General features: G+C 41.5%; 1 protein-coding gene across 6 annotated transcripts in view; it reads right to left on the bottom strand.

The window, feature by feature from the left end:
* The window catches only part of SHANK2 (SH3 and multiple ankyrin repeat domains 2), a 353024-nt gene that overhangs the window by 197923 nt on the left and 129737 nt on the right, over window positions 1-25364 (bottom strand). For 5 of the 6 annotated variants that reach the window (XM_081833850.1, XM_081833852.1, XM_081833847.1 and 2 more), the window contains exon 11: window positions 5432-5741. In XM_081833850.1, the coding sequence (XP_081689976.1) occupies window positions 5432-5741 (310 nt within the window). Of the gene's footprint in view, window positions 1-5431; window positions 5742-12825; window positions 13054-25364 lie in introns of those variants that run through there. The other variant, XM_081833851.1, reaches the window with a different exon arrangement.

Below are 25364 nucleotides of genomic sequence, written 5' to 3'. Positions count from 1 at the left end.
TAGCACTTAATGGTTAAGCCTGCGTCAGAAATACAGTAGGAGGCAACTTTATAGAAGAAAGCCAAAGCTGAATATCCAGACTAACAATAACATTCATTCATCTTGAAATTTTATTTGCGTCAGCTACATTATTGGCCATAATGACTTTTTTAAATTCAACTCTATGCTGGGGGGGGGGGAGGCTTTAAATGCATACATTAATCCTAAATATATTTTAACTGGGAAGTTCAACTGTTTTCACTGATTTAGGGAAATTGTAAGGGCAAGTTACATATCACAAGCAATGGTGTATAACGAAGCCCTGCCATTTCTTTTAAAAAATTAAAAGCACTTTAGGAAGTTACACTAAGATGATCAAATCTTGACTTAATAAGCAGAGATATAAAGAAGTTCATATATAAGTTTCATGCAAGAGTTATCCATTTGCATGAGCAGCGAAACAAACCAGGAAGCCACAGTTAACCACAAATTTGTATTATGTCCAAATCAATAAACTTCCAAACAAACCATACATTGAAAGCACACCCACACCTACACACAAAGGGGTGACTGTAGTTTAGCCCTCACAGAGCTACAGTTCAGGTAGGTGACCAACACGGCTGTGTTGGTCTGATGCAGTTGAAATAAATAAATAAAAATTGTCCAATAGCACCTTAGAGACCAGCTAAGTTTGTTTTGGGTATAAGCTTTCGTGTGCATGTACACTTCTTCAGATACACTGAAACAGAAGTCACCAGACCCTTATATATAGTGGGAGGAAGGGGTGGGGTTTTTCTCAGGAGGGTGAAGGGTGACCTATAATTGTCAGCACTACAATTTCCAAACTACTTTTCTCGGTATTCTTTGTGGGAGGTGCTTTAAATGTACTCCTGAACAGCGCAAACCCAGAAGTAAGTGTTCCAGTTTGCAAACGTTTTTTGGAAGCTGAACATCCAACGCGGCTTCCGCTTGAGTGCAGGAAGCTCCTGCAGCCAATTGGAAGCCGCACCTTGGTTTCTGAATGTTTCGGGAGTCGAACGGACTCCTGGAATGGATTAAGTTCAAGAACCAAGGTACCACTGTATGGAGCACATGAGTTTCTCATTTCAGATATAACAGGAAGCTATAGTTAACTGCTTCCAGGCTTCTTTTTTGTGCTCACATGAAGGAAGGTCCAAAGTGACTGTGTAAGTACAGTACAGTCATACCTCGGGATAAACGTGCTTCAAGTTAAGTATTTTCGGGTTGCGCTCCACAGCGACCCGGAAGTAATGGAGGGCATTAGTTCCGGGTTTTGCCGCGCGCGCATGTGCAGATGGTCCAAATGATGTCACGCGCATGTGCAGAAGCAACAAAACGCGATCCGCACATGCACAGAAGCACAGGTGCGGGTTGCGTTCACTTCAGGATGCGAACGGGGCTCCGGAATAGATCCCGTTCGCGTCCCAAGGTACCACTGTACATGAAACCTGTTCATATCTCAACTTAATGTGGCCTTTGAATGGAGAAGGAACAGGCTGGGGGTGCTTAACACTTTCCCCACTGGCTGTTTTTTTGCTCATTCTCTGTCAATCTCTGTTAACTTCCATGCAATTCCAGATATGTGCCTACAGATGTGTAACAATTTTGAGTGAAAAAAGACAACCGGGGAAAGGCCTAAACACCCTTATCCACTCAATCTCCACCATATCTACACTCAAAACTGCAGCCTCCTGCTTTTTGTTCTAAAATGTTGGAGCTTCATTGCATACATTTGTATGCAACCCTCAATTTGCCCCCATTGAAACAGGTTACACAAAAAGATTGGGAATATGAGAGTGAGTCTTTAGGAAGCAAGGGGTCTCAGAATCTGAATTTGAAAGTGCTTCAGGCATCATAACTTTCAAACCATAACATTAGGCAAATATACACAGTGCACACTTTTAAACACTACTGAATTTAACATTTCTATCAAATTTTACTTATCGTAATTGCCAGTGCAATATTTTATCAGGTAATCTAACTTCCTAAATTATGCTTTGTGTTTTTTTTAAAATAATAATTAAAAATGTGGGTTCCAGTACACACTTTCCTAGTGTCTGGCTTCAATTACATACTGAGAAGCAGCAGGTGTCAGTATTTGGAATATTCTAATTACATTGCCTAACAACTGGCATTTATGTGTAGTCATTATATAATGCATCTAGAGACTGAACAAATTTAGAGCAACGTTTGGGCCCATCATCCTGATAAATTATCACTGTTTCTTTGCTGCAATTATACTTGACACAGGATGCAATGTTTAAAGTGTTCACATGAATTGAATATGCAACTCACAGAGAATTCCCATTGAAAGATGTAAGGTGCCTAAACACAACATTCAACCAATGAATATTTTGCATAAGTAAATTTGTGCTTAAGTAAAGGAGTGTTCCTGGAAGATGTCTGACTGTATATGCGAACTTTCACAGATTACGATAAAAACCGACAACCAAAGATGCAAAGAGTATTGAAAGGTGAGATACAAATGCAGAGTGAAACAATCTTGGAATTCCTGTGGGCCAGAGTGAAATGGCAAATGTACTTGCTATAGAACGACTGGACTGAAATAATTGATTAGAGCAGAGCACAGCACAGTGATGATACATTTAGCATTAATTGAACAGTGAATTCAAAATGGGATCCTGGATATTATCCCTGCAGTTAAGCGAGGGGATGGGGGAAGAATGCTGTTGAGAGAAATAGCCACATGATATAGCTCCTGCTCGAGCAGCTGTCAACTTAACATTCGCTCTTGGCAAATTTACAAGGATGTAGTTCTGAAGCCTGATCCCAATGGCACGTGTTCTCTTCAAATGGCTTCATATACGATAGAGACTGGAACATAATGAAAAATTATCCTCTTTTCATTGCAGAACATATGCACTATCTGTGTTTACGACTTTGCATTTAGGTAGAAATAATTATCTTGACTGTCAATTCTATGCAAACATACACGCAGTTGTGACATACCAGAAAAATGCTTCATGGTGATATGCTAGTGCAACACCTGGTATGCCACATCCTAAGAAGATATTCATTAGCTCCATGGCACAAGCATGTAAGGGGAAGTGGGGATAGGTTTACTGTGGCCTGGGGATCCAGACGGCCTCTGATTATGGGCTACAAACCCATAATCATGAAGCAAACATTGAGGCAAACCTAGTTCTTTTTCTCTATATGGATCCAGATTTTGAAGTATCTTTGCCTCCAAGAGCAAAGATGGCAGTGAACAAAGTGGAAGCCTCAGAGTCACTGTAAGATAATCTGTTTGGCTGTCATAATGTTCTACTGCCAGGGTCTTCATGGAGGAGAGAAAAGAGCCAGCTGCAGACAATGATCCAGCAGATGACCAGGAAGAGGAAGAACTGGCAGTGACAATATAAAGTTCCTCAGTTTCCTTTGAATTCTTCCTGGGTAAACAGTGCCCTATTAAGGCAGGAGCCTTCACTGTGCTCTTTTCAGTGACTGCTAAAAACATATTTGTTTAGACAAGTCTACCGAGATATGTAAAACAATGACATGTGCTTTAATCTGTTTTTCGCTTATTGTAGATTTTAATTATTTTGAGATGTTTTAAATGACTGGTTTTTTGTTTCCTGATTAATTTATTGTTCCATTCTTTTTGTAAACCACTTTGAGTGGTATGTCAATTTTATGAAATTAAATTATTAATTAATTGAATAAATATAAGTTCCTGTGCTGAACCCCTAACCATCCTCTTGATTGCCTTGTCCGCAAAATGAGGTATTTTCTTCTTAATATTTAGCTATCTAACTTGCTTAGCTATCTAGAGCTGTCTCACTTAGCTCAAGCATTTCCTTACTCAGTTCCTACACCAGCTTGAGCTCCAGCTGGTCTTTCACCTGCAGGTCCTACGGTTCCTTGGTAGTATTTTCTGGACTCAGGCAGAAGAGCAAACAAAGTGTAGAAACTCACCACCAGCAGAGGGAACTATCATAATGGCAACAGCTGGGGAAATTTCAAGGCCCTAGAGCAAATGTGGGGAACTGGATCCAGCCAATGGACCAGATCCTAATGTTTCCACCCCCAGGGGCATACGAAGGGGCGTGCGGTCCGCCCCGGGTACCACCCTGGGGGGTGACAAAATGGCCTGCTGCCTCCCCCCCAGCTGTAGGGTGGCCGATAGCACTCGGGTGCCATTGGTATGGGCGCCGCTCGAGCGCCAACCATATGGGTGTCGTTCGCGCGCCGTCTGTATGGGTGCTGTGCGTGCACCGCCGGGCAGTTCGCCCCTCCCCTCAGTGCCCCGCACTGGGTGCTGGAGAGGCTTCCTCTGCCATTGCCCACTCCTCTCCCCGCACCAGGCTCTCTGACAGATATGCGAGGCTGCCCACCTGTCAATCAGTTTAAGTCACCATAACATTATGTGAATAATTTCCCTTTGCAGTGTGGCTTGAGCTGCTCCTTTGCTCCTGCACAGTTTGATTTCAATCAGCATTCAGGTGTAATCAGCATCAGAGAGCGCTTACTAGAAACAAGGCATTTCTGGCCTCTCCTTAAACTGGATTCAATCTGAGAGGTGGAAACTACAAATCCCTTGGTCCCTGGCAGGAAAGAACACTTCTGAGAATCCAGTATAGTTGGGGCTCAAAAGCCTCTATTATCTCAAGAGAGCCCTCCCTCTGCCTTTTCAAGTCTTGAGTGTTCTCTTCTTTATTCAGCAGCGGGCCAGCAGGCTTCTTTAAAATACCCTGAAAATACTCGACATTTTTTCTACCATTTCCCAGAAAACGAAAATAAGGTGAGTTGAGGGAAGAATCCACAGGATATTGAGTAATGTTTAAGGAGCTACATGCAGCACAATTGGTACATGCCCAGGCTTAGGGAAATGGTACCATAGCAGCAAATCTCATTTTTAAGAGCTACCCTAGTGGCCAGAAAGGTAATCTTACACAACTGGAAATTGGCTGCTGCATCTAACAAAATGTATCAATGCATCGGATGACTACACACAGGACCAGGCTGCAAAAGAATAAACAGTTCTTAGTAAGAAAAAGAAAACACAAAGAAGCTGTGCATCTCTTGTCACATGGGATGCTGCCCAAATAATCTTTCTTATAAAATAAAAAGACTAAAGAACAGAAGTTTGAGAGCATCTGGCAAAATGTCCATGAGAAAGGAGTTGTCAGCAAACATCTGACACCACCTTGTTCCATCTCCCCCACTACGCTGCAGTGTCTCTGCTAACAACCACGGTAAAATTTATTTCCTCTTTTTATCCTTTCTTTTCCAACTTAATTTGGGGTGATGGATTGTGGTAGGGAGAAAGAAGGGACCAAGGACAAGGAAGAGCAGGGGGTGAGGAAGAGCAGGATACAACCAACTGTGTTCGTGCTCTCTCTCTCTCTCTCTCTCTCTCTCTCTCTCTTCACAAAGTCAACATTTAAAAAATGGAATATTGAAAAGTCACCTAATGTGCCGGTGTTGCTGCCGCTTTGCATCTTCTCCTCCTAACCTATTTAATGATGGTGAGCGGCTTCGAGAAGATGGCGTGTAGCTCCCAACAGTTTTCACAGTTCCATTAGGATTATTCTGCATCTGTTGGAGTAGGTTAGGCGAAAGGCTACGGTGTGAAGAAGCTAAGGAAGAGGCTGACCAATCAGGAATGTTGACGTTCAGATTGTTATCACTATTCGACCGAAGCAAGACACGAGGTGCTGTCAAGGTGCTCTGGGGTCTCCGTCTTCTATTTGAGTAGGTAGGAGCCTCTCTAAATGGCACTGTATTAAGAAGGAAGAAAGAATGCAAAATGATACTTCTGATTATAGGCACATGCATCAGACCACCCACCCACTTCCCCCAAATCAGTACTATATACTTTCAATTCTTATTACATAAAAAAGAGACCTCTGCCTTGGCTGATTGTCTAATCAAGATGAGCACTACCATTATATTTAAACTGCAATTAAAATTAAAGATAATTTTCATACGAAATCACCTCTTAAAAGCTAGAATTAATAAGCTCTATATTACTGAAAGTTCCATATTTTATTTCACTGTAAGAGTACAAGATTGGAGAATGGTCTTCAGCATTGGCTGCTGGCAGTCTCTGATTTATGAACGGTAAGCAACTATTAGCTTTCACCAACAAATGTGGACAGTCTCCTTAAAAAAGAAAGAAAAGAAATGGAATGGCTCTTTGTATGGTATGGGCAAAAATGGGTTTTTTATACTAGAATTAGAACTTCTTTTCCTTCCTTCCTTTCTACTCTGTAGCACAATTTTATAGATTTGCATTACCCTAAACATGTGAAAACTACAGAAAACTGACTTTTCCCAGGGCAATAGCTCCAAAAGGCAATCATATACAAATTAACTCCCATTATTCCCCAAATCATGCAAAATCTCTCTAGGCCAGCACCAGCAAACAACTGAAAGGATAATCTGGTAAGTACTGAGCATAAACCTTACAATGCAGATTCGGATTTCTAGAATAGGCAGTAAAAGGCTTAACACGGTTTCTGTTACTTCACTCTTGTTCCTTTACACAACACAGCTTAATACTTGGTTCGTGAGCGAGGGGTGCTTTTTGACAGTTACCCACCCTTTTAACAATCCCACTCCTGAGGCATTTCCAAATAGTATAACTGGCCCTGGAGGTCACCACACCCCGTTTTAACTGGTTTGGGAGACTGTTAGCCACACAGCTTCTACTTCTCCTGGCTCAAACTCAACCCTCCAGTCGACTCCTGTCTGTGAACTCTCCCAAGACACTCAACACAGTCTTACTTCTAAACTATGAGGCTCCTTCCTCTAGCTATAGATATTCTCCTCAGAGTGGATGTTAAACTCAAATTTGAAACAACTGTCTCAGACAAACACTATCCTAATATCCATCTCCCATCTCGAATCAAGCCCTAGCCAAACACTCCCTCAAAAACGGCTCCTTTTATTCTCCTTCCCAAAGTGCTGCTCTGCCCCCTCTGGCTAGCTGTCTTGATAGCCAATCAGAGAGAGGCTCCAGCCCTCTGGTAGAATTCTGAGAGACTGCATCACCAGACTCTGGTCTGGCTCCGCTGTCTGTCTCACACCCTACCCCCAGCCCTCAAGGCACCAGTTTAAGCCGGGCTTTGGGAAGGAGGTGTGAGGCTCTGGCAAGGTCCTACAGCCCTCCTATCTCCTCCCCCCAAGCTTGCTTTGGACAAGCGCCACTTGCACTGCCTAAATCTACCTCTACCTCTCGCACAACACTAAACCATAGTATAAAAGGTAAAGGGACCCCTGACCATTAGGTCCAGTCGTGGCTGACTCTGGGGTTGCGGCGCTCATCTCGCTTTACTGGCTGAGAGAGCCGGCGTACAGCTTCTGGGTCATGTGGCCAGCATGACTAAGCCGCTTCTGGCGAACCAGAGCAGCGCACGGAAACACCGTTTACCTTCCCGCCGGAACGGTACCTATTTATCTACTTGCACTTTGACGTGCTTTCAAACTGCTAGGTTGGCAGGAGCAGGACCGAGCAATGGGAGCTCACCCCGGCGCGGGGATTCAAACCGCCGACCTTGTGATCGGCAAGTCCTAGGCTCTGTGGTTTAACCCACAGCGCCACCCGCATCCCAAAAACCATAGTATAGCAGTGCACTAAAACCAAGGTTGCCAACTAGCAGAGCAATGTGACTTTCTAATGTTGGGTCTCTGAACAAATGTCAAAGTACCAAGGGACTGTGCAGTCAGGTACAATAAAGAGCATGGAGGTTAACAGGGAACATGAGCTCACCCACGAAACCAGCAGTTTGCAGGAAATCAGTGGGCTGAGCTTAGGCAGACCACCTTCAGTTCCCAACCAACAATCTCCGGGTAATAACAATGGTTTAGTTTACAGGAAGCATTATTGGGATTATCTTTGTGTGAGCACTTAGCAAAAGTGCAAAATAAATTTGAAATGGGGCAAAGCCAAGTAGCCAGTTCACGCATAGGAGCCTCATGATGGGACGGGGGGGGGGGGGGGGGAGAGAGCTTCAAGAAAACATTCATTTCACTTACCCAGCATGCCACATTATGTTTCCCTTCTTTATGTGACTTTAAGTCATAGTATAAGCATGAGTACATGCTGGGAATATCCCCCCCCCCCAGTCATCGTGATGACTGATCAGATCTTCATGCCACAGTGACCATGGACACTGAAGCTATGGTATTTATGCTTTTGAACTACTACATTATTGAGATGAAGCATACCAGACTATACAGATGCCTCCTGAAGTGGGTGAAGCTGGAAACCTCAGCAGGACTTTTCATCTGCTTGTTTTTCAGCAAGACTAGGCAAAATTAATTTGCATAAGACTGTTGAGACTATCAGCCTGACTTTTCATCCCCAGAATGGCAGATTATCAAACTTGCTGGTTGATGCCAATATGCCCTATGCCCCAAAAGCTTTCCCATCAGGCAAGGGTTCTCACCTCTTTTGTAAGTACAAAATTGGATTTTATGCTGCTCTTGGAATTAAGAGTTTGTTACCCAAGATGCTGCTTAAAGGTTATGTAAATCTGTGGCCCTCTTTAACACAAGCAACAGTGTTTATGCATTTCCGTCTGTTTATCCACAACACTTAGTGGAGGTTTTTAAAATTTGTTTCAATTACTGTCACTAAATTATCAGAATATGGCCTGTAAAATTCATACAGTGCACTAAGTTTTAAAAATCAAAACATTCCCCACCAAATCACAGGTTATCTCTATGCAAGGTTGTTTACTGAGAACTGAAAGGTTTTACAGAACTGTAGCTGAAGCTGCTCAATCAGAGGTTTTGGATGCTGCAACTGAAGCAGAATCCTAAATTTGGCAAGTGGGGCAGAGTTATACAGCAATTCTGTACTTGCTGCTAAACTCTGCTAATCCCTACTACTGCTATCAGTAAGGGTACAAGGCTACACAGGCACAGTGTGGAATGGAATGGGGTGGGTGGGGATCTGAAGCAAGCAGCTAGAATGATAGCTGTTGCACTAGGACTTAGTTTTGGACCAAAGACTGCTGTGTGGGAGAGTCATTCTCTTACTCCAAGGGTCATCACCAGTATGACTACGAGTAACTCCTATAGCACCTGTGAAAGGTCTTAGTAAATACCCCTTAAAAAAAAATCCTTAATCTTCCTGTACAGTTGCTGTTTGCACTGACTCCCACATTGAGCTCCCTCCACTTATATACTATAACTGGATGCCAGGATTTGACGTTTGCCCTCCCATTGGTTCCAAACAAAAGGAAGGTGTGAAAAGCTTATCTCTATGAGCAAGTGTAGCGATGGCTGAGATAGATAGGTACCTTTTCCCCAATTGAGAAGGGCATTCACCTACCATTTTGTGGTCCTGCTCCTTTTCCTGTTCTTTTAGATTTGGCAGCCATTATGGCCTGCCCCATAGCAGCCATTTTATGACTGGCATCCATAGCACCTTCTCAAAATTCCAAACTTGACCATTCTTGGTCAAAAAGGGCTCCTGCTTTCCACCATTACTGGCATTTTTCAATGTAGCATCTCACAATATCAGGTTGCAAGACTTTTGAGTTTTGCGTTAAATAATAGTAAATGCAGCTTATATTCCCTACATTTAGAATACACAGTTACAGTGTAAAGGTAAAGGTAAAGGTAAAGGTAAAGGACCCCTGACAGTTAAGTCCAGTCGCAGACGACTCTGGGGTTGCGACACGCATCTCGCTTTACAGGCTGAGGGAGGTGTTTGTCTGCAGAGTTTTTTCCCAGGTCATGTGGCCAGCATGACTTAGCCGTTTCTGGTGCAATGGAACACCAAAACCAGAGCAGCGCACGGAAACACCATTTACCTTCCCACCGGAGCAGTACCTATTTATCTACTTGCACTTTTTTCACATGCTTTTGAACTGCTAGGTTGGCAGGAGCTGGGACCAAGCAACGCGAGCTCACCCCATCACGGGGATTTGAACCGCCGACCTTCTGATCGGCAAGCCCAAGAGGCTCAGAGGTTTAGACCACAGCGCCACCCGTGTCCTAATAAAAATAAAAGAATAAGAAACTTGTGAAGGGGAAAATCCAATGAATATGTAGCTAGTCTTATTATGTCTCTGACTACTACTACACTTCCTCTTCCCCACTCTGAAAATGCCCCATGTTCAGACGCTTCTCGCTACTGGGAGGTGTTGAGCTATGTATTGTTTGAGAAAATAATTTTAACCATTTTTATATATCCACGAGCAAAAGAGCCCACGAGGCCTATGCATGTATGTTTCTATAGACAGATAGCTAAATATCAATGCACACAGTCATTAAGAAACCCTGATGCAACATCACATGAATCGTTTATTTAAAAGGTATCCTGTTGCTTCACTGGGACTTGCATGTGACACAATGACTTGAAGATTCAGCAAACCTAAAATGACCTATATCACTTTACAGCAAAATAAAAATGATACCATAATACTTTCACTTATAGGCAGTCAAAAAAGGATGAAAGATATTAACAAATACTTTGAGGGGGTTTTTTTATTAAGGTCTTCCCAGAACCTGACACCAGAGACCTGCAAGCAATTAAAATGACTATTTATTTGCTCCTGTGTTTGCATTCTCACAGAAACAATATGAGCTGGACAGAAATAGCCTCGACAACCTTTACTAAATATCCCTCGAGAGGTACATTGCGCAATGGGGGTTCCTGGAGCCCATGTGCAATTCTTCTCTCTGAACTCTCTACACCAAGGGACAGGAGCTCTCCAGATGGTGCTGGATTTCATCATCCCCCACCATTGGTCATGTGGCTAAGACTGAGGTGATAGAAGTCCAACAAGATCTGGCGGGTCATAGGCTGCCACCTATGTTAGGACAAAATGAAGAGTGATCGTTGCTCTGATGAACTTCATTGAAAAGACTCCCCAAGCAGCAGTGATGGGTGCATAAATCTGATGTGAGAAGTACCCCTTCCAACATTGCCGGAATTTGTGTATGCACTAAGTGTTATCTGCATGAAGAAATATGTTTACAAGAGTGGACTTCTGCTGGATAAGAACGAGCAGGTACAATTCATACCCCATGGAAATCAGTGTCAACTTTCCCATTGAATCAATAATGCCGGAATGCATTTACCAGCTAGAACTGAGTTACCAAAATTAAATTTAGAGCGTGTGTTTTTCCCCTCATACTTCAAAATGAATGCTAATATTTCACATGTATTTTAAATGAGGAAAATACTATTTTAAGGTATTCCACAAAACAAACAAACCACAAATGTGTTTTACAGGGATGAGACGAGTGAATTACAATCAGTATTGCTACTTTGCTTCCCTCTGAACAGTTTAAAAAGATCTAATTTTAACAATTTAGCCAAGTCAACTCATGTTTTGATTTTAACAAAACATGATGTTTGCTGATGTAAATGTAATGTATCCTTGCTAGCACGTGTGCAGGCCTACCAAGCCAAAAGGTAGGGTATAAATATATAAATAAATAACTAAAAACTACATGGCTCAAAAATTTTAACACTTAGGCCAAAACTGAGGTTAAGGAAAACATGTTAGTTCCATAATGCATGCTCATGTACGTTATAAAAAACACACCCTTCACTGTACTTTTTTATTGCCCTACTGATCATCCATTTAAATACACGTGGTCCCTTTGAACAATATATATTTCTTTACATAACTAAATGCGTTACGTTACATGAGATTTCAAACGCCGTATCTAGGTAAAGGCCCTTGGAATTTATATCACCAAAATACCAAAAATATTACTGATAACAACATTTCAAATCTGTGTGGTACAATACTTACCCTATAAACATTAATTCTGCCTTACAAAGCATTTAACTCAGAGTGCTGGTATTTAATTTTATTCTGTCACACTGAAATCAATGGAAGGACCTTAGCTTAAGCAGAGAGCAAACGAAAAAGAAAATCACATTTCTCCAAACACTTCAATAAAACATGCTTGTAGACAGTATAGTGTAGCTGTCTCTGTTTGGGACTCACAGATTTCAGGAGAAACAGAGCCAGACCAAAGTGATTTCTACATTTTACACAACCTCTTTCCTCTTATCAGATGGTAAGTGTAAGGGGCTTTAAATAATGAGTTAATTTCTACTTGATGTTAACAAAGCATTGATTTGAAGACCAGCTTTTAATTAGTGACTTTTTTATTAGAAGCTGCAAATGCCAGGAATGTTATATGGATAATTAGTGACATAAACAACCAACTCTAACTATGCAAGTGCTTTCTCACCTTTTCCCTATATCAGTTTGCATGCTGCAAGTGGGTAGATACATTTGATACGATTTATGTTTCATTTACAATAACTAATGTAATTGTATCCCACCTCCCCCCAAAATCCCCTTTTCTATCAAAACAGAAAGTACATGTTTTAAGCTCTCCTGAATAGATTTCCATATACTGTATATATTCATTTATTTAATAAAATATAATTATACAGCAAAGCTTTTAGGTGAATTGATGCGAGAACCAGCAGCATGCTTCAAAGTACCACCCCGTATGAATTTAAAAAACACGTTGTTTCATAATCTACTGGAATGTTTTCATCAAACTGCATACATCTGAAGGAAACACTCATGAGCATTCAATAGTAATATAAACCTAAGAAATCGCTTCTCCTTACTCAAATACAGAGCTTTCCCCCTGTGAAAGGAACACAAGGCTTCTCTGATATAAACTAAAATTAACAAAGTCACACCCCGCTCTTATAATGAGTTGTCTAAAAGGACAACCCAACATAAAGGAATTCTGGAAAAGATACGAAAAGAACTTAGAATAATTATACAGTAACTAAGCAGATCATATTAAGCATGCAGAAGAAAATAGCAGTCCTCCAGCATCAAGTGCTTTGCGTTCAGTGCTTACCTTCTTTCTTTGTTAAGGCATTTAACAAAGACTTCATTTTCCTTTTTACTTTAGCAGCAATCCCCTCATTATATAACCTTTGCTGAGATGAAAAGGAATAAAAGCTACCCAGTTTCTATGTGTTTTAACTGCCTGCAACCTGACATAAGCAGCAGGTTACTGGGCACTGTATAACTACAAGCATAGCTGGGCATGCAGTACCCAGCATTCTGGTGACAAAGCCCACCCCACATTCTGTCTGTCAGCTGTGAGCCAACTGTGCTTAGACTGGTGCTGCTCAAAAAACCTTGCTATCTTTCATAGTATTAGTCATGTGAACACCATCGACACAGAGTCTTTCAAACGATCTCCTGCTTTTGTAACTGAGACGTTTATGTGTAGGAGAACAGGGATGACTGAGGCAAAGAGAAGCAGGGCAGGCCGAGTGGGGTCAAAATTAACATTTGGAGAAGGGGGAGGAGGAGGGAGAGGAATCATTCATCTTATCTCATGGCAGCATTACACAGGCTAAAGGGGACGTCTTGGAAGAGGCGGGAGCTCGTGAAGCTGAATCTCAGCATTTACACCTAAAATGCTTTTCAGTACTTATACGCCGGTTTCTAGAATTGCCTTCTAGACTCTATTGGTTCATCCCTGCTGGTATATAATTAACTGCTTCCAAGTTTCACACCCTACCTAAACATCGGAACAAAACTGACAGTCACGTTTTGTTTTGTTTTTAAAGGACAATTGCTTCTTACCCTTACCCACTTTATGGAAATTTTATTCAACTAAAATGTAGACTTTCCATACTTCCACTGTAAGAATGGAAACCTTACAATTTCACACAGCTACTTAAAAATATGCTTTATTATTAGAATTACCACAGCTTTTGAAAAGCATTGTTTGGTGGCTTTTATACGCGCCTGTGCAAAAGCTTCTAACAGCCCAATCCTAGAAATACCGTACTTATCTGAACTACCAGTGATGTTAGGAAGGAATGTGTCTCTTTATGTTTATAGAATATTAGAAGTAGCACGCTGCATTTAAGAAATCACAAAACGGAGGCAGAATTATATCAAAAGGTGTGAAAATTTCAGAAGTATCACGTACAGCAGTGGTTCCCAATTAGCCAATTACAGAGGACTGCCTATTTTTCAAAAGCCAAGCCACGGACCCCCTACTTTTGAAAATTTTGATAACTCTATGGTAGTTACCTCTGCAAAGCAATTTTTTGAACAAAACATTGGGTAGCCCCTAATAAGCAAAGGATTTTAGGTATACTAAAAACAGACCATAAAATGTGTGATATTACCATGCATAAATGACAAAAAATTAGTTGGGGGGAGGCAAGGGATAAGGCTGGAGACCCCCTGGGTGCATTTCACGGACCCCAGGGGTCCACGGAACCCTAATTGGAAACCGCTCATGTACAGAATCTAATTTGTGGTCTGGTAGCATTTGCCCTAAACTTGAATAAATGGATCCATTTACTAATAATAGTTCCTAGTTCCACTGCAACAGTATTTGCCTGCTGTTGGCAAGGTATCTGCTTTTAAAAGTGTGCAACTCATTTTATTGCTAAGAATAACTCTTTCATGAATTTTAAAAAAAATGGAAATAAGAGCCGCCAAGCTAAATTCTACCTTCTTTCGCTTTTGATAAAATAGCTGTAAAGAGTTAGCCAGCATAAATAAGTAATGAAAACAATTTAGGATTCAGTTAATATTATATTAATATTTAATATAAAAAAGCACCATCCTCTAGAAGTAGTCGTTTTTAGGCTTCAAGGGTCTGAACACACATAAAATTCAGCAAAATGATTTTAATCAACAACTTATATTTGATGAAATACACATAGCCTAGTCCGGGAAAGTAGGAGAGCACAAATATACATAGGCATCATCTGCACTGTCAAATGTGTGAAAACTCCCTTACTATTTGTCGGATATGTGCGCATGCAGTTCTTGCTCTCTGTGTCTAACAATTTAGGTAGGAGTCTGGGGCAGCCACTTTCCTGAGGAAGCCACATGCATCTCAATTTTGAAGAAACAGAAATAGCTATGTATTTCTCCCCAACTATTCATGCCTAGGTTATCTAACGCCCACATAACGACTTCAGAAAAGAACTACCTAACAAAGGTGTGTGTGTTTTTAATCTTAAAAACCTCCAAATTTATATGTCACTTAAAAAATCATCTTAGTTATTTACATAAAATGGCCTAAAATATTACTTAAAACAGCAATTAAAGCACTTTAAAACAGTAAACAGAATAAAATTATCAAAATAAAGGGGGGAATGAATACATGTTATCAACAAATGTACAGTGGTGCCCCGCAAGACGAACGCCTCGCAAGACGGAAAACCCGCTAGACGAAAGGGTTTTCCGTTTTGGAGGCGCTTCACAAATCGAATTTCCCTATGGGCTTGCTTCGCAAGACGAAAATGTCTTGCGAGTTCCTGCGGGGTTTTTTCCCCCTTTTCCCCCCCTTTTCCTAAGCCCTAAGCCACTTATCAGCTGATCCGCTGATAAGCCGCTTATCAGCTGATCCGCTAAAAGCCGCTAAACCGCTAATAGCGCTAATCCGCTAAGCTGTCAATGGGCTTGCTTCGCAAGACGAAAAAACTGCTATACGAAGAGCCTCACGGAACGGATTAATTTCGTCTTGCGAGGCACCACTGTACAAATAAATTACATGTCTGCGAAAAACGTGTCCCCCATGCAGGCCATGCACTCTCCCCAAATTTGTTTCAGAAGGTTGAGGGAAGTCTGAAAACAGATTTGGGGGGTGCACTGGGGAAGTATGGGGAGATGATGAAACAAAAGACTGAGCACTAGGTTGGATTCCACCTTGCCACAAATCTTATAATGACCACTTCAAATCGCTTTCCATAGGTATTAAATAACATTGTTGATTAAATTGTTTACTGTAGCACACCACAGATTAACTGCCGTCGAAAATAGTGTCCTGGCAGAATTTCCGAAAATTGGTAGAAATGTCCAGGAAAACCCAGGTGTATGGCAACCCATCAAAAGTTTTGATTTTTTTTTTTGGTGAATTTCCTAAAAAATAGCTCAAAAACTTTGCCCCCCAACCCTCCCCTCAAAAAAGCTCAAGATGTTTGCCAAAACAAAGTTTGGCCATAACTTTTGTGTCCGAATTTTCACTTTTTGAAATATGGCAACCCTATTTTATGCAACTGTGCATATGCTTATTTTGTGATTCATAGATATTTTACTTATGAATGTTATTTAGATATATTTATTGTTATTTTATTATTTTACTGAGATATGGGGTTCTTAATAGTAGCAGTAGTGGTGGCTTTGGTAGTAATGTTGTTTGGGTCTGAATTTGTATTGGTTTTGTGTGTTTTTCACTCCATTTACTTTGGATATGTAAACCAGTGAAGAGATTTCTGTTGAAATATGAAAAATTGATAAATGAACTAAATTAATTAAGCACACATACATATATATCATCCATCCACCAGTTCCTACATGAATCTGGCCAATTGTTAATATCATCTATTGAGGTCTTAACTTGGTACACATAGCACCAGTGATCAGGGAAAGGGCCCTTTTAGCTTTTACACTCTTCTTTTGTAATGTTCTCCCCCAGGGAAAATCTTCTGATGCCAAATTTAATGACCTTTAGACACCATACAAAGACCCTTTAATCTCTCCAAGCCTTTAAATCTTACAAATTTTTCAAGGCAGCCATTTGCTGTGACTCTGCCTGCAGGCCCACACAGTGCCACCCCAACCCCATCCTGGGAAGCTGCAGCAATGCTAGTGTTGGGGAGGGCAGGTCTGCTACTAGGAAAGATGACAATAGAGATAAGGGAGAGAGCTGGTGTGCAAGGAAACTAACCACTTGAGAAATTAATGAGCATTCATCCACCCCACCCCATACCTGTTGCTGTGTAGACTTGACTCTACCTCCATAGTCATTGTTCGTGTATTAAAAAACTGAGGCCTTTTAATATATTTTCAATGAAAGTGCTCAAAATTTATTTGTGTGGCTTGATTGCATGTCATATTGTTTTAGTTTTGCATTTAAGCCTGGTTGGCAAATAACGGGGCAAAGCATCTGTGATTCCAAGTGTTGGTAGAGTCAATTTTATTTCAAAGCGTAGCACTGTTCTTATGGCTGTAAGCAGCATGTAGTACTAAAGAGGAAGAGTCTTATAAGCAAATAATCGACCATAATCCTCCAGAGACGCACTACATTTTGCTGATGCCGGCAAAAACCATAATCCTGTGACTTGGATACACATTTCAGGGAGTCACAATGCTCATCTCAAATAAGAGGTGGACCCTGGTGGCCTCAAATATTTCTCCAGCTTGAATTTAAATCCAAACCATGGAAGAATTCCTAGACTGACCCATCCTACCTAGACAAATCCAAATCCAGCCTCACTCACCCAGCCTCAGATCCTCCAAACACCATGCACCTTCCCTATAAACCCTACTTGTTCGCTGGACAAGCAGTAAAACTGACACTTCAGATGTGGGGGAGAGGGAAGGAGGGAGTCTTTTCCTCCCGTAAGGACTACTGATACTGCCTGTTGTTCTTATATGCTGTGACGCAGTGCAACAGGAGTTGGAGAGGGGAGGGAGGGATAAGTCTCCATATTTTCTATTCAATGTGGGCAGAGAGTCACTGTTGCTACCAACCAGTAAATATGAAGTGAGCTTTCACAGAAAAGCAGAAAATTCTGCATTGTTTTGGCATGGTTTGGAAAAGCTACGGTACTTCCTGCTGTTCTTTTTTTGGTGAAGTAGCTAGTCTTCGTCAACCTAAACACATGAAATCTGAAGCTTATTCTCATAAATTACATGCGTACGTACATACATAAATTAATTGAACTAGTACCATTTATGGAGGAGATGTACAATTTCAGGTCTTGCATATTTAATACTACTGTTTCCTACACCTTGTATCTTTTGTAGTAATGAAAACAGTATATAATGACTGGTGTGCCAAAACCTCTCCATGGTAGATTGCTGAAAGCCATCTTAAACATCTGCAGCTTTCTCACAGAACACATTTAGAAGAACTTTCTTACAGAAGATGCAATTGGTAGACAGGCATCGAGTATAGATAAAATGATCATTTAGTATGCTTGGTGGGAGCAGACTGCCAGTTTGTGCAGATGTGCACCTTGCAGTAACCTTTGGGGGGGGGTGGAAGTCTGCATTCTTATACTTATACACCTAAAGGGTAAAGGTAAAGGGACCCCTGACAATTAGTCCAGTCGCTAACGACTCTGGGGTTGCGGCGCTCATTTCACTTTACAGGCTTAGGGAGCCAGCGTTTGTCCGCTTCCGCTGATAGTTCCGCTGGCAAAACCAGAGCAGTGCATGGATACACCATTTACCTTCCTGCCGGAGCGGATTCTATTTATCTACTTGCACTTTGATGTGCTTTTGAACTGCTAGGTTGGCAGGAGCTGGGACTGAACAATGGGAGCTCAGCCCGTCGCGGGGATTTGAACCGCCAACCTTTTGATCAGCAAGCCCAAGCGGCACAGTGGTTTAACCCACAGCGCCACCTGCTTATACACCTATTTATACGCAAACAAAATGTACAGCATAGAAAAATAATATTTGAATCCAGTCTTTCACTAAAGCTTCTGTTTTCCACCACAGTAATTTTTGTACACATCTACGAGAAATTTGCACTCCTCGTTGCAAATCATGCACCAAACCCTAAACAAGTGGGTCTACCTTCCTCAGTGGCAAGAACAGATGTGACTCGGAAGACAGAGCTGCCATCACCACACAAAGAAGGAAATGAAATGAAGCAGCCGGCTGCCTGCTATGATGTTCTTTCGTACCCTTTTGAAGAAGTTTGCTTAAGTTTGCCGTACCTTCTTCTCTCCAAAGCTAGGGATGGTGGTAGTGGGGTGGGTGGGAGAACTCCATTATTCCTCTCCTGTCATTCCACTGTTGCTCTGTGCTAAGGCATAGCTGAACCCGGGTTTATCCAATGGTTTACTGCTCATGGGTTTCACCAGGAGAGTTAAACCATGAGGCCAGGTTTAGGTGATGTTGTTGTTTAGTCGTTTAGTCGTGTCCGACTCTTTGTAACCCCATGGACCAGAGCACACCAGGCACTCCTGTCTTCCACTGCCTCCCGCAGTTTGGTCAAACTCATGCTGGTAGCTTCAAGAACACTGTCCAGCCATCTCATCCTCTGCTGTCCCCTTCTCCTTGTGCCCTCAATCTTTCCCAACATCAGGGTCTTTTCCAGGGAGTCTTCTCTTCTCATGAGGTGGCTAAAGTATTGGAGTCTCAGCTTCAGGCTCTGTCCTTCCAGTGAGCACTCAGGGCTGATTTCCTTAAGAATGGATAGGTTTGATCTTCTTGCAGTCCATGGGACTCGCAAGAGCCTCCTCCAGCACCATAATTCAAAAGCATCAATTATTTGGCGATCAGCCTTCTTTATGATCCAGCTCTCACTTTCATACATCACTACTGGGAAAACCATAGCTTTAACTATACGGACCTTTATTGGAAAGGTGATGTCTCTGCTTTTTAAGTGATACATTTAGGTGATACGTGAAGCCAAAGCCTGGCTTGCCTCAGTGCAGTGCAGCAGCGAAATGGCCAGGAGCAAACAATTTGCTACACCCTCTCTGGAAATTCACACATGTGCACTAAACCATGGTTTGTCTTAGCCCAATGTGAATTATATCATTGATTTACATCAATCTCACCCAAGCTTTCAGCATCAAATCTCTTCTGAGCTTTGTACAAATTCACTTTCTTGGTAAGCTCTATCAAAGAGAAAGGAGGCTTAAGGACAAATGGAGGAGGAGGAGGAGGAGAAAATACCTGGTTTTTCAGAAACAGGAGTTTTTTTAATTAAAAAAAAATCCATCAGGTTATAGTCAAAAGATCTTTCAAGATCTTTTCTTTATAAAAAAAAATCTGAGAGGAAGAAAAGTAATGAGATGATGCTCTTTTTGGTCCTCAAAATAAGAGTGTTTTAAATTGTATTAGTAGGCTGCAATTCTCCTTTGCAAAAATAACTGTTAATGAATCATACTTGTATAAATAACAGAAGATTAAAAAAAGAGTATCACAGCCGTAATGCGGGGTTCTTTTTGTACGAATATGGAGGTGTTGGTAGCATTTGTAATGTTCTATACGGTCAGCCCATTGAGAGAAGGAGGAAGTGAAGATACGCTGGGATGGATGAATAACTGAATTGAAATTGTGCCTATTTATAGTAGGAGGCACTATGATTTGCATTTTGCTATATGCATTTTTTCTTCTTTTCCTTTTGTCTGCTTTTTGTTTTGGCCTGAAAATCGTCAGATTCAAGATGCTGCAAATATAACACAACTGGAAAGATTACTTTATAAACAAGAATAGGAGAGCAATAATCAGCAAACCTGATATAAAAATGACTTGGCATACATATTACCTTGAATAATTTTCTGCTTCCTCCTAAAATCTTCATAAGTGGGAGAGACAATTTCTATTAATTCATGTGTAAATTCAATGCACTGTTGTGAGAACGGTAGAATTATGAGTGCCATTAAATGGAATAAAATTAAGAGTTCGGTGACAACTTTGTCTCTTTCATTTTACAAAAACCAATCGTTCCACAAGATTCTTGAGGTTTTACATTCCTATTTGTTAAACTGGCAATTATATGTGTGAGCATGTAATATCAGAAAAAAATTATTCTATCAGCAATGAAGTTACATATATTTTTTGCTCAAACTGTATACTATGTAACCATCTTTAACAACAATATACTACCAATTTATTATGGTAAAATGGAGTAATATAACAGTTCCATGGCAACAACTATCCCTGCAGGCATAGATGGGATCAAGCTGTAACTTGCAGAGCCAGGACGAGAGACGGACTGCTACAATGCGTGCTCAGCCCAGGAGAGCAGGGGAAAGCCCTCACGACCAGAAAAGACAAAAAGGACAAAAACATCACTGGAAACTCCCAACAGTGCCTCCTTAATCAGGGCCCAAGCTGATGACAATGCCTGCATACCACACAGAAATGGAGGGAGCCAATTCATGTAGGCCAAGCAGGGGGCATATCTTCTGTCACCATTCCCACACCACACAAGAAACACAGAGAAAGAGCCAGAGCTTACAAGGAGATTAGTTGGAAAGACATACCCTCCAACATTTCTCTAATGAAAATAGGGATGTCCCATTCCATAATGCTAATTTTGCGTTGCCCAGTATATATGATAACAATATATATGATAACATAAAAAGGTAAAAGGTAAAGAACCCCTGACAGTTAAGTCCAGTCGCAGACGACTCTGGGGTTGTGGTGCTCATCTCGCTATACAGGCCGAGGGAGCTGGCGTTTGTCCGCAGACAGTTTTTCCGTGTCATGTGGCCAGCATGACTAAGCCACTTCCGGCAAAACCAGAGCAGTGCATGGAAACGCAGTTTACCTTCCCCGCCACAGCGGTACCTATTTATCTACTTGCACTTTTTGGTTTGCTTTCGAACTGCTAAGTTGGCAGGACCAGGGACCGAGCAACGGGAGCTCACCCCGTCGTGGGGATTCAAACCGCCAACCTTCTGATTGACAAGCCCAAGAGGCTCAGTGGTTTAGACCACAGTGCCACCTGCGTCCCTTATGATAACATAATAAACCATTAAACATTAGAAAACTTCCCTATGTGGGATTGCCTTCAGATGGCTCGGGTGTCAGGTAACTCCATACCCTCCAACATTTCTCCAATGAAAATAGGGACATTCCAAGTTCAAATCTGAAACCGGGACAACTTCTCTAAATCAGGGATGTCCCTGGAAAATAGGGACACTCGGAAGGTCTGGAAGGACAGACAAACGGACGCTTATATGCTCCCTGCTTAACTGGCCCAAACGTCTCTAAGGAGAAAATATTTTACCCAAACCACTGATATTGGCACAGAAGATTCAGCATAACAGAGAAGAGGTTTCCTGAAGAGGCAGGGAATGGACAAAGAACATGACTATCAAGAGGGAGCAGTCTTGCCTTGGGCAAGGGCCCCATACCTTGGGGCTATGGACCACAAAGGAGCATATTTTCTCCCTCTGAAGGCTGCAGGTGGAAATGAAGCACTAGAGGGAAGGGGAGCAGTGATTTCCACACACAATATTACAGTTGCTGCAGGTGGCAGCAGGAAACTACACAACATCACTGGATGACAGGAGATCTCTGACAGTCCCTCATATTTGCTCTTATGGGTATTTTACTTTTTATACTGTGATTCTTATGTTTTATTACTGTACTTTAACTATTTTTTTATGAAAGCTACTAAGAGAACTTTGATTACTGGGTGACATAGTAATAGTCTTACTAAATAAAGCTGAACTTTTGGATAAGGCAGACATGCTTTTTAGCTGGATTTTTCAACTCTGTGTTGTGCCATTTTGCTGTTTATCTCTTTTGCAAGCTGTGCTTTGATTGTCAATAGGCCACTTAAAGGCAGGATATAAATTCCCAAGCTGAATACAAGATCCCAAAGTGGTACAAATTAGTTTACCACATATTATTGATGCTACACGTTGTGATTTTAAAAGTGTTGGAGAGAAGAAACAACCAATCGTCAAAAGTGAAAGGGAGGGGAGGCCATAAAAGTGATACTTATAAATGTGACAGCACAGAAGAACCAAAGATTCATAAGCACTGTTTCAAAGGACTTGAGCAGTATAAGATTAAATAGCGTGTGGTGATGCAGAAAAGTAGTGATGCTGCTAAGCTTCATAAATACCTAGTTTGGAATATGAATTTGCTATGTTCATGTTTGTCAGTGTAAGCTGAAGAACTAGAGGGGAATCCTTCCTTTGCCTTCACCTGATGTGATTGCAACAGTAGGGAGGCAAACCAGCCTCCCTCCCTCCTCTTCATCTACTTTCCCCCCTGTTTCCCTGGTTCTTGGAAAGGCATTGCAGCATAATTTCAGGCGACAGGGATCCTAGTACATGTAATTTTTCCAGGGAACCCAGCAGTGTTCCAGCCACCAGGAGGGAGGGAGATGTTGAAGAGCTGTGGGGCAGAATATGGTGGGAGTGGATGGTGGAGAAGGTTCCTATCTTCCTTGCTACCATTACAGCAGCTACAGCTGCCAGATAAGGGAGCCTGGCAACTCTCAGGTATTTGTGGCATGGGCAGCTGAGGGCTGCAGGGTAGAGAAACAACCATTGCATTTAGACCTGAGAGTCCTTATGCAAACCTGTCTGGTAAGACAACCAAAACCGTTCCTGGATTTGGATAGCTTGGATCACTATGCTTCAGACATTGGTAACCTCAGAATTGGTAACCTCTAAACAATTAGTCTACAAAATTAGACAGCTGCAATGCATTCTGTGTAGGACTTCCCTTGTGTTTAGTCAAGAAGCTACAGCTTGTGAAGAATAGGGTTCCCCATCAACTGCATCATGTTTCAGGATCTGCACTGGCTGCCTATATGCCAAGAACAACACAAAGAAGCTGTTCTCAGATATAGCGTATCTTGCAGCTCTTGTAACAGGGCTATTTTACATTAATGCAGAAAGCTACATGACCAGCTCTAATTCATCCTGACATCAGGTGAGAGAATTTATCACTGACAGCCTTAGGCCTTAAGAACCACTGTAGCATGAATATAAGGCTGTAGTATCCACGAAGCAAACAAAACACCTGTATGTGGAAGGTGGGCTACAGTGAAGACAATATGCAAAGTAAAGCAACAGTATTTTCCAGGAAATGTATTTTAATATGCATCCTGAAATAGGAAACATTACAGTACTAGATCCAACTTCTTAGCACATTTAATGCTAATAGGGAATCACATTATAAGGTGCGTAAGAAGTTTTATTTGCCAGTGCTTTGTTTCTAGGGGGGGGAAATGTGCCAGTACTCTGGGCAGTTGGCCCTGGGTGCAAAATTTCCTTGGGGCCAGAAAAAAACCCAATTAAATGTAAAACAATTACACATAAAACAGCTTCATTAAGATCTTGGTATATAGTTATTACATGATGCATGTAATAACTTAATGACTTGCTGCAACACCATCCAGAATCCTCTTAGAGCCTCATGCCTCCTTCCCCAAGCCCAGGAAGCATTTGGCCAGCTCAGGGAAGGAGGTATGATGCTCTGACAGGGTTCGAGAGTCCTCCTGCCTCCCCCCCCCCCAAAGGTGGCAATACTGCGTACCAAAGCACTGATCTTTAGGTTCCTTTTATAAAGAATTTTTTTTCCTTCTCTGTAATTAAAGCAGTAGTAAAAAGCTCATCTAGTTAAACAAATGTCTTAATTTGCTTAGCATTTCACAAACAACAGAAAAGCAGTGGAAAACATTTTTTTAACTTCAGTCATGTATAGTTACAGATGGGTAGCCGTGTTGGTCTGCCATAGTCAAAACAAAATAAATTTGTTTTCCTTCCAGTAGCACCTTAAAGACCAACTAAGTTAGTTCTATACCTAGAACTAACTTAGTTGGTCTTTAGGGTGCTACTGGAAAGGGAAAAAATTTATTTTGTTTCAGTCATGTATAGTTCATCTTAAGGTTAAATTATTGTCAAAACAAAATAAAAAAAATCCTTCCAGTAGCACCTTAAAGACCAACTAAGTTAGTTCTTGGTATGAGCTTTCGTGTGCATGCACACTTCTTCAGATACACTTCAATCTCCCAGGACATTCTATACAAGATCTCAAAGTAGCTGTTCTATTACAAAGGAATTTCAGAAATAGACTGGAAAGAGAAGCTGCTGAATTACAACTTATTACCAAACTTAAAACCATGGAGAGACCTGGTCTGAACAAAGACATTGGATTCTTATCTCATTATACATGACAAAGCCATTTTTCACCTTCTCACCCCTTGCTTTTTCCTGTAAGACCTATTGCAGTCGTTAAGAGTCGTCAACAGGCTCATCAGAGCTATCTGCCAATCACCCATTCCCACCACCCTTCTGAGTAATACCCCTCCCCACCTTCTCACTATATAGAAGGGTCTGGTGACTTCTGTTTCAGTGTATCTGAAGAAGTGTGCATGCACACGAAAGCTCATACCAAGAACTAACTTAGTTGGTCTTTAAAGTGCTACTGGAAGGAATTTTTTTATTTTGTTTTGACTATGGCAGACCAACACGGCTACCTATCTGTAACTTAAATTATTGTATTAAGAAAGAATCTTCTTCTTTGGCAATCACTCGTAGCCGAGTAAGATTGTCTTCCCTAAACACGGTTTTAACAATGAGTTCATAAGTGACTGTGGAGGCCAGTTCTGGATCCACACGTCCTTCCACAGTGGGGACGTAGGTTTCAGGGTGGGAGTTGATCATGGTGTGGATTTGCCAAGCGTGCCTTCCTCTTAGCACATTTCTCCCTTGCGTCCTGAATTCGAGTGTCTTCAAAGCCCAAGACACCTTTGGTTAAAGGCTGTTCTCCAATTGGACTGCTTGCAGGCAAGTGTTTCCCAGTTGTTGGTGTTTATACTACATTTTTTAAAATTTGCCTTGAGACAGTCTTTAAAACTTTTGTTTTGTTTTGTTACCACCAGCATTAAGCTTTCCATTTTTAAGTTCGGAAGAGAGT

The sequence above is a fragment of the Podarcis erhardii genome (assembly GCF_964252035.2).
Source record: "Podarcis erhardii genome assembly, chromosome: 1".
NCBI lineage: Eukaryota > Metazoa > Chordata > Lepidosauria > Squamata > Lacertidae > Podarcis > Podarcis erhardii.
The sequence above is the reverse complement of the archived record's forward strand: the minus strand, read 5'-3'. Positions and strand labels throughout refer to the sequence as shown.